The sequence below is a fragment of the Tupaia chinensis genome, unplaced genomic scaffold (genome assembly GCF_000334495.1).
Source record: "Tupaia chinensis unplaced genomic scaffold, TupChi_1.0 Scaffold138407_1, whole genome shotgun sequence".
NCBI lineage: Eukaryota > Metazoa > Chordata > Mammalia > Scandentia > Tupaiidae > Tupaia > Tupaia belangeri.
This window is the reverse complement of record NW_006198305.1, coordinates 489,659-499,947: the sequence shown is the minus strand read 5'-3', so window position 1 is coordinate 499,947 and position 10,289 is coordinate 489,659. Positions and strand designations below refer to the sequence as shown.

Genomic DNA, 10,289 nt, shown 5'->3' with positions numbered 1-10,289 from the left:
GTGCGCCGTGCGGGCTCCGCCGAGAGAAGCTCCCCTTCCCCCATCCCAGTCCTCACATATGGGCGGCCCTGGGCAGCTAGGCCCGGAGCTGTTACCGGTTTTCCAGGCTGCGCCTCAACATCTTGCCTCGTGCACGGCCGGGGACCCGGGGCTAGGGCCCAACGACTCGGGTCTATGGAAACGCGGTGCGCGCCCACGCGGTCAGCCCAGGAGTCTGCCTGGGATCCGCGAGGGCGAAAGAAGGGCAACGCCGCCAGGGACCGCGAGGAACCTCGGCGCGCCCACCCCGGCGCAGCGGCCGCGCGTTCCCCGGGCGAGTCGGTGTTCACTTGCGTTACAGGAGCTCGCAGCAGCCGGGGCGCGCCCGAGCCGCCTCCTCCGCGAAGGCCGCGAGTACCCAGTCTGCAGTCCTTCCAGGCGGCTGTGAGCAGAGCGGCCGCCGGTCACCCAGTCCCAGGAGGGCGGCGTAAAACCGCAGGCGAGTGGGGTCTGGTCTCCGAGTCTTCCCACACGCTCTACCTGTGGGGTTCTCTGTGTGGAATCTGAAAATGCGGACTTCTGGAAGCTGCCTCTGGAAGGAGTAGAGTTTACTGCCACATCTTTAGTTTCCCATTTGTTCAGCAAATATTTGAGTTCCCACTTTGTGAAGGAGATTGGGTTAGACATTGGGAATAATACAAAGAGGCCCTGGAGGGCCTGAGAATCTGATGAGGAGACAGGCCCTCGGACCGTGACAATAAGTAACAGACAGGAGACTTCTTTCTTCTTTGACCGCTCATGTCATTTCAGCTTTTAGCGTAATGGCTATGTCGCTGGACTCCCACGTAGTCGACCACGGTTTGCGTCCCGGACCGGTGGCTTAAAACTCATGCTGGGCGCGTGTGCATGCATGCCCAAGATCCCGAGAGGAGAATGGAGGAGAAGGGGGATTGCGGCGTGACTATCCCCCCTGGGGGGTGATTTCTCGCTTTCTGTCTCTATATCTCTCTCTGTCTGTCTGGCGAGCACACGTGCCCTATAGTGAAAACCTCTCCCAAAAAAAAAAGAGAGAACTCACTTCAAGTTTTATCTGCACCAGAAAGCCTCCCCCGGCCCTCCAGTGCTTTGCTCCGCCAGCGTCAGGGTCCCTTTCCTCTGTGATGTACTTGGTTGATTTTGTGTTGTCTCCTGTATTCCAAACTGTGAGCTTTTTGAGGCAGAGGATTGTGATTACCGTCCTGTATTCCTCGTCGTCTTCTGCTCCATAAATGTTTACTTTGGACAGATGGATGTCCTTAGATCGCTCTCTCTCTTCTCAAGCTCCCCTTAATTCACTCATGTTATTATGTAGACTTCTCTTCTCCCCTTGCATTCCTTTAGGAAGTTCTCTATTGAATGCCTGGTGTTAATGCTGGGCTCAGATGAAGGAGTGGACACCTAATATCAAAGTAGTCTTTGTTCTTACAAAGGTCCCAGTCTTGTGGGAGGGATAGGCACTGATCAGATAGGCTTAACATTGCAACGGGGTATGTGCAACTGTATCAGCTTTTGCTGTGTAACAAAGCATCACAGAACAGTAGCTTACAACCACCTATCAGCTGCTCAGGAATCTGTCAATGAGCAAGGTGGTTCTATTTTTTTTTTTTTTTTTTTGAGAGGCTTTTCACTATAGGGCAAGTAGGGCGAGTATGCTCGCCAGACAGACAGAAAGAGACATAGAGACAGAAAGCGAGAAATCACCCCCCAGGGGGGATGGTCACGCCGCAATCCCTTCTCCTCCATTCTCCTCTCGGGATCTTGGGCACGCACACACACGTGCCCGGCGCGAGTTTTAAGCCACCGGGTCCGGGACTCGAACTGCGGTTGACTACATGAGAGTCCAGCGACATAGCCATTAAGCTAACTGCTGGTTCCTGGTAGTTCTATTTTGATTCTGCTCCACTGTGCTCTCTTCGTCCTTCCTTGTTGGTGGCTGGATGTTCTAGGATGGCCTCACTCACAGTCTTGTGCTTGGTAGGCTGTCAGCAGGAGGATTTTATCTCTTATTCTTCAGCAACCAGCTAGATTTCATGTGGTTTCAAGAGTTCCAAAACAGCAAGACAGAACAAGTCCCACTGCACAAGTGTCTTTCAAATCTCTGCCTCTGTCAAGCTTGGTGACATCCTATTGGCCCATGCAAGTCACATGGCCTAACTCAGAGTCCAATCAAGAGGGCATTGGAATTATTACAAATAAAAACAGAGGGAGAGGAAGAATTAGTGTCTGCTCTTGTACTTAAACACAGGTACTAGGAAAACAACATGGCACCAAGAGAACATATACTTAATTCAAAGCTTTGGTTGAACTAGTGGGGGAAGGACTTCATTGTGAAAGTAACATTTGAACTGAGCTCCAAAGAATAGGAAGGGTGAAAAAACAGTCCAGTGAGAGGGCCAGTGTAGACAAATTGCCCCGTCCTCCCTACCACCGTTCTCATGTCTGTCCAGACTTCCAAATCTCAGAAAATGGCACCAACTTCAAGTGGATTTGTTGAAGTAAAAATGGGCCAGATGGCACAACAGCAGTAAAATCTATGTTTTGCGATGCAGTCCCACATGGGAGGGTTCCAGTTAAAATCTAGAGACCTCCCTGAGTACGTTGGACCCATGCTTACCGGTGATCCAGGACTGGCTGAAGGCTGGGGGTGGATTATAGTGTGTAGGCCCTGAAGGGGAGTACTGTCTCTCTCTTTCTCTTCCTCAAAGACAAATACAACTTAAAAACAAAAATCCTTTCTTTTTTCCTAGCTACACTGGCAATTCCCATCTGTTCCACCTCTAAAAATTATCCTGACTTAATTCCTTCTTCATTTCTTTTGCATCCCCATAATCCAAGCTACTATCATTATTCACCCTTCCTATAACCCCTTTTGATCTCCCCATGTTCATGGTTATATGCTGCAATGCAACATCAAACATGTAAATCAGCTCTCCAAAGTTACCTGAGGGGTTAAAATAAAAGTTTCAACCCTGACTCTGGCTATTTAGGATGCATCTTATTCTTGCTTACCCATCTACCTTCTTGTGCTGCCTCACTGTGCTATGGCCACACAATCTTTCTTTTCTATCTATCCATTATCTAGCTATCTACCTACCTACCTACGTATCCGTCTCGAGCTTATTTCAGAGTCACTTTTGTGTTTGCTATTTTTTTTTTTTTCTGTCTGAAATGCTCCTTTAGATTTTCACATGGCTGGCCTCTTACCATACAGGATTGTGCTTAAAAAGTGAGTGAGGAGATAAATGGAAATACAACTTCAGTGTGATTATGAGCCCAAGGTGGAGTCACCCCTATTTTAACTTACTTTGTTGCTTACCTTTTCCTGAAAGTCATTTGGGTTTAGCTAACTTTCACAAGGAAATGCTTACAGAACAGCATGAGATAAGTAAAAGAATAACTCTGATAATGATGGCCTTTTCAAGGTCCTACCACATTCCCAAACTCAGAAATTTATGGGCCAGAGCATCTGGAGGAAGAACAAAGTAAAATCTTCCCATAGCATGGGACCTTGGCATATAGAACTGCTCTAAAAATAAAAAGAAATGAATGGTATGACTTGACAGGTGACCCCATCATGAGGAAAAGATATGGACAAGTTCCTCCTAAACAGAATATAAAACCTAGACCTAAACTCTTTATTGATATCCTTTTTCCAGGACCTCTCCCTGCTTTGGGGAGCTTTCCACTCCTCCAGTAAACTTCGTTTTGCTATTCTTTGTCCATGTCTCTTACTTGCGAGTGTGGGACAAGAACCTGATCATCTTGCGAACCTGAATCCCACACTGGGATTGGACCTGATCATCCCAATATCTCCTGTCAACAGCACTTATGAAATGAGGTTCTCTGATCAACAAATGATCATACCACTCTGTTTTGTTTCTTTTGAAGCACATAACAGTCTCTGAAATTAATTTATTAGTGTAAACATTGTCTTCCATGACTAGAATATGTTCTCCATGAAATTAGCCTCTGTGCTATCTTGTTCACATTATATTCCCAGTATCAGCACAGCGGTAGACCCACAGTAGGAACTCAAGAATTAATTGAATTTATGAATGAATAAATGAAGGGACATGTGAAAAATCCCATGACAGACAGAGCACCTTGTGTGTAAGGAAATGAGAGAATGCAAGTGAGACAGGAGTGGGAGAGAGGAAATCGTGGTAGGAAGTGTAGTTGGAGGGATAGGTAAGAGCTGGATCATATAGGGCACTTTGGCCACACTCAGGAATTTGGAGTTTGGTTCCTGTATTAGTCGGGGTCCTCCAGAGAAACAAAATCAGTGGGATGCGTGTATACTTAATATAACATGGGCATACCTTGTGTTATTGCACTTTGCAAATACCATTTTTTATTAGACAAATTAAAGTTGTAAGTCTACCAGCATGTGCTCATTTCATGTCTCTGTGTCACATTTTGGTAATTATCACAGTACTTCAAACTTTTCCACCGTTACTATATTTTTTAAGGTGATCCATGATCTATGATCTTTTACTACTCAGAGGCATTTTTTTCATTATAGGCTATACTTGCTCCCAGGACATATTATCTCATCGAAGACAAGCTGGAGACCTGGTACTTAACATGCCTCAATCAAGATCACAGTGAGAGGGAACCAGCAGTTAGCGTAATGGCTATGTCACTGGACTCCCACGTAGTTGACCTCGGTTCGCGTCCCGGACCCGGTGGCTTAAAATTCACGCTGGGGCATGTGTGCGTGTGTGCCCAAGATCCCAAGAGGAGAATGGAGGAGAAGGGATTGTGGCATGACCATCCCCCCTGGGGGGTGATTTCTCGCTTTCTGTCTCTATGTCTCTCTCTGTCTGTCTGGCGAGTGCAAGTGCCCTATAGCAAAAAAAAAAAAAAAAAAAAAAACCCCCAAAAAAAAAAAAAAAAAAAAAGGCATGAACTCCAGTTTCTCTGACATAGCTTAAAAGAGGTCTGGTGGAGGCAAAGAGTGCATATTAACTTTGCTCACTCATTTATTTGGACTCAGTTACTTCAGTCTTGTCATGTACCAGGTGCTAGACTGACCATTTCTGAGCTCAAGTGCTCTGAGCAAGGTGGAAGGAGGATTAGACGTACAACTACATGTTTTTTTTCTGAAAGTTTTTCCAGGCTTATTTCTTTGGTACTTCACAGGTGATGATGTAGTTTAAGTTAGATTACTTTTATTTAAACCATCTTATTATTTTGGTAGTCTAAGCTTCCTCTTACCCTACCTAGTCCCACTGTAGAAATGACAAAAGATGTGAAGTGACCAATCATAGTTTATTGTATTTATTAGCTAATAGTGGGCTCATGACTAACAATATAATTTCAGATGAAGCTGTTTTTTTTCTTTAGCAGCTTGAACAAATTCTGAAGCGTTTTTATTCTGATATACAAAAATAAGATTTTTGTCTAGCAAAAGATTTCTTTTTTGCTTTGTTTTACTTTGATGGGTTTTGTTTAGTATTATTGCTTCTTAAAGATTTGGTATTTGAGATGTAGGTACCCCCTCTAGTGGTGATGTTAATACTTAAATTTATTTGGTCAATCCCTGGAAGCCAAGGAGACAATGAAATTGGTGGACTCTTATGACCAGTTTAAAAATAGAAATCACCTATAGTTGTATTTATTCTTAGCATAATTCAGTAAATTAAGCTTTGAAGAGCTCTGATATCTAACATCTGGATTTAAGGTCTGGCTCCATCACTCTCTCAAGCATCAGTATGCGTCAGAATCACCTGCAGGGCATATTAAACCACTCCTAGGACCTAGTCCTGGAAATTCTAATTCAGGATGTTTGGAGAGGGAGCAAGAATGTGCATTGATAACAAACTCTCAGGTAATATTGATCCTGTTGGTCCAGGGACCACACCTTGAGAATCACTATCCTAGACTCCTACAGTGATGAAACTAAGCTTACAGTTTTCAAGGTTTAGCCACAAAGTTGTTTGTTGTGAGGATTACATAAAACTAGATGTTAAGTTATTAGTGCTGAACCTGATGTGGTAAGTGCTGCACACATATTAACTCTATTGCTATCATAGATTTGTTAGTGTTTTCTAATTTGGAAAATTTAAAAAAATAAGGTAAAGCTTTTAAATATTGTTATTTAGTGCTGAACCTGATGTAGTAAGTGCTGCACACATATTAACTCTATTGCTATCATAGATTTGTTAGTGTTTTCTAATTTGGAAAATTTAAAAAATAAGGTAAAACTTTTAAATATTGTTATTGAGCTGATCTTGTTAGCTAAGTTAAATGATCAGGGTCTTTTTGCTTATCGCTCTGTAAGCACTGTTAATAAATCACCATATCTATTTATAAGTTAGCTTTTTTCATAGGGATTTAAAAATTTGTTACTAAACAAAAACATAATGGGGTTATGTCAAAGGAACACAGGTGTCGATTGAAAGAGCTTCCCAAGGTCAAAGCTGGAATAATTTGAGGAACAAAGTAACTGTAGTGGCCTACGGCAATGGGTTATATAATGCATTATTACATAGTAATTGTTTATAACTATGACAAATAAATACAGCTGAGTACCTGCCAAGATAAATTAATAATTTATCAATCTTTATTTTAAAAAAATGAAGAAGAGTCAAATCTCTTATGCAGAAGTTCAAAAATTTACATAGGTAATTTATTTTCAAGAAGATAGAGTGAAACTCCCAAGTCCTTAAGTGTGGATTGTATATAATGATTTCCTTCCAAAAATCACTATGTGGAAAGAGGAAAAAATAATGATTTAATAATGAAGAAAGACCACAAATGCTATCTGGCCCAGGAGAGTCAAGGTCCATTTCAACAGTGATGTTATATAACTTAGCATGTACCCTTCATAGGAAATGATGAAATGGTATCTTAACAGCTGTGGTTTTCCTCCCTCAGACCCATAACTACAGTTTAATCATGAGGACATAAAATAAATCCCACAAGGACATTTTACAAAATACCTGGCGGGTTCTCAAAACTGTCAAGTTCGTCAAAAACAAGGAAAATTGGAGAAATTGTGATAGCCAAGAGGAGCCTAAGGAAACAGACAATGAAATCTTAGGCAGTATCCTGGATGAGATCCTGTAATAGAAAATGTACTTAGCTAAAAACTAAGGAAATATGGAGAATCCAAAGCAATGTAGATCATTCTCTTTTGCAGCCATTGCCAGCGCGGTAGCACCCAACATGAAGTTCAATCCTTTTGTGACTTTTGACTGAAGCAAGAACCATAAAAGGCATTTCAGTGCACCTTTCCATCTTCCAAAGAGTTGATAGAAAAGTCTACAATGTTCCAGCCAGGCCCATTGAAAGTGTGATGAAGTTCAGGCTGTGTGAGGATACTGTGAAGGTCAGCAAATTGGCAAAGTAGCTCAGTTTGACAGGAAGAACTATGTCACCTACACTGAGCAAGTGCAGCAGGAAATGGCTAATGTCACAACAGTCCACATGGGCATTCACCCTGGCAAGGAGGTTATCACTCCTAAAACTGGACAAAGACTGTGAGGAGATCCTTGAATGGAAAGCCAACTGTCACCAAGTTGGAAAAGAAAAGGGCGGTTCCTGTAATGGCTACTTCCCGGAAGGTGGTGTCACATGTCACATGGAGCCTCCTAGCCTCAGCATCCTGAGCTCCAGGAAGGGAATAGTTCAAATAAGATAGGATTATATATATATATATATGTATATGTATATGTATATTTATGTGTGTGTGTGTGTGTGTGTGTGTGTGTGTATGTATATATATATATATATATATAAATGTACCATTTCTTTGGAACCTTCAGCCCCCAAGTCTCAACACTGTGACCTCAGTTTCAGCACAGTTGGTCTTAATGCTCCTTTCACTGCTTTTGGTGCTGCCCGTTGTGGAAGCAGTAGAAGCTGGAGCTGCATCCTGCTCTTTAAGTGTGATCCTCAGCATCACAGGCATTTGTGCTTGCTTAGGTGCTTATACATGGAAGAGAAATGGACAGATGTGACTTTGAAGGGTTTCGCTCTGAAAACCGTTGCGCAATTGAGGCTCAACCTGAGCGTTGATGTCTGAAAGTTCCCCAGAATGGTATAGGGTAGTTTCCCATTCTCAGCTATTTCTCATAAAATGGAAACAAATGGATGTCTTAGTGGGGGAATTTTTTTTTTTTTTACAACAAGTAATGCATTTAAAAATGCAGCCTATAATTTGTGTTTGCTGGCTAAGAAGGAGGTCAACGAAATAAGACGGCTAAAATTTGCGTAACTAGTATTTCATAGTTCTGATATTCTCAAACACATGGAATAAGAAGGAAGTTCTTACCCAGAATCCAGGAAAATTTCCACTCGTTCAGATATAATCACTGCCTTCCTCCTGAGCCAATGAGAAATCTTTTTCCCTGTATTTTTATTAGATTTTTATTTTGTTATAAGTTAATGTACTTAGATATTGAGTATCCAAAAGTTGAAATTTTAATCTCTGGAAGACAAAAGTTTAGAAACATGTATTTGATGTATCTAATATTAAAATGGAGAAGAGATTTAATGTAAAAATGTAACCATTATATTAATACTGAAATGGAGGGTATATTTAATGTAAACAAAAACTTCTATATTAATTAATTAGCTGGGTTATATTCCCATCGTGAAAAGCACTATATTAAATACAAACCCATTGTGTTATTAAAAAAGAAAGAAAAGGGAAAATATGCAGAAAAAACAATTGAGAAGATGCTGCAATAAAATAATCATAAGATTATGCAACTTATATTAAATTAAATAAATATAAATTAACATATACAACTTAAATTTAAAAAACTAAGGAAATTTGAAGTATAAAAAAGTAAAATATTTCAACTTTTAGAAAAAAATTGAAACGTGTTCATAATTAGAAGTTCCATTAACATCGAGAAGCATAATAAAGAAAAAAAGGCAATATTTCATGATAAAATATTCTGCTAACAATTAGATGAAAGCTTTTCTAGACTGAACTATTTTTCTATTACTTACCTATATATACTGTATATATATATATTTTTTTTTTTGAGCAGTTTTGCTATAGGGTACATGCGCTCACCAGAAAGACAGAGAGAGACAGAGAGACAGAAAGTGAGAAATCATCCCTCATGCGGGATGACCACAATGCAATTGCTTTTCCTCCAATTGGTCTCCTCTTGAGATCTTGGGCACTCATGCATATGCTCCCAGCATGAGTTTAGGCCACCGGGTCTGGGACTCTAACCGCTGTCGACTACATGGGAGTCCAGCGACATAGCCATTACGCCAACTGCTGGTCCCATGTACATATATATTAAAATAATATATATACATTAGGCATAAAGACAATCTTATAAAAATAGGATTTTGTGTATGTTTATTTTTCATTTTTAGTTTGGGCCCCCTAATTTTTTTACATTATAAAATATATCAAACATACAAGAAATAACAAATACCTTTATGTTCACTGGGCAGTTTTTTCCATATGTGCTTCAGATTTTTTTTTCAATTTATTTATTTGCATTCATTTACTGTACATCATTACAGCATACAAAATGAGATTTTCCATCCAGAGTACACTGTATATTGTCTCAAGCACATCAACAAACATGTTATTGTCAGCAAATAATCTTCCATTTCTTGTTTTCTGTATGTTTTGCTCCCCCCCATCCCTGATTCCCTATCTCTTACCCTCTGCCATCTCCCACTCTCCTCCCTCACTGTCTCTGGTATCTAGGTTTCGGGGCATATCATGCCCGACCGAGCAATCCCCCCACATTTTATTGACTCACCAAAGACCCTAATCAATCCAAATACCCTCATAGCAAACACAGGTGACACACACATTTCCATGAGCACAAGTCTAACTTTACGCATCCTATAAAGTAGCACCTAGCTGGGGCTACATATCCTACTGCAGTCATTGAATAGATACATTTTTTTTCCTGAAACTTTTTTTTTTGTAACTCAATTTACATTCCTTCCCTAAGCATCATCACAGCACACAAAATGCGATCTCCCATCCAGTACACACTGCGTAGTGACTCAGTCATGCACATTACAAAAAATTTTCCATTTCTAGTTCCTAGAATTATTTCCACTCCTCTTTCTGACCCTCTTTTCCTTCCCACCCTCCTCTCACACCACCTCTGGTGCCCACAATTGTCCTTCATTCTCTTCCCACCCACATTGCATTGATCACTCAATTTCCTACATAATCTAACTACTTTCAATGGTGAGTTCACTCGTTACTATTAAGAAAACCAGTTTTAACTTAAATCAAAGAAATGCCAAGGAACTTTGCTTAAAGCCAGGAAACA

General features: G+C 40.9%; 1 protein-coding gene across 3 annotated transcripts in view; it reads right to left on the bottom strand.

Annotated features, from left to right (window-relative positions):
• Window positions 1-180, bottom strand: part of CIBAR1 (CBY1 interacting BAR domain containing 1) — a 29,979-nt gene extending 29,799 nt beyond the window's left edge. For 2 of the 3 annotated variants that reach the window (XM_006161280.3, XM_006161279.3), the window contains exon 1: window positions 96-180. In XM_006161280.3, the coding sequence (XP_006161342.1) occupies window positions 96-121 (26 nt within the window). In that variant the 5' untranslated portion in view covers window positions 122-180. Of the gene's footprint in view, window positions 1-56 lie in introns of all 3 variants that reach the window. The other variant, XM_006161278.3, reaches the window with a different exon arrangement.
• Between the last annotated feature and the right edge of the window lie 10,109 nt (window positions 181-10,289).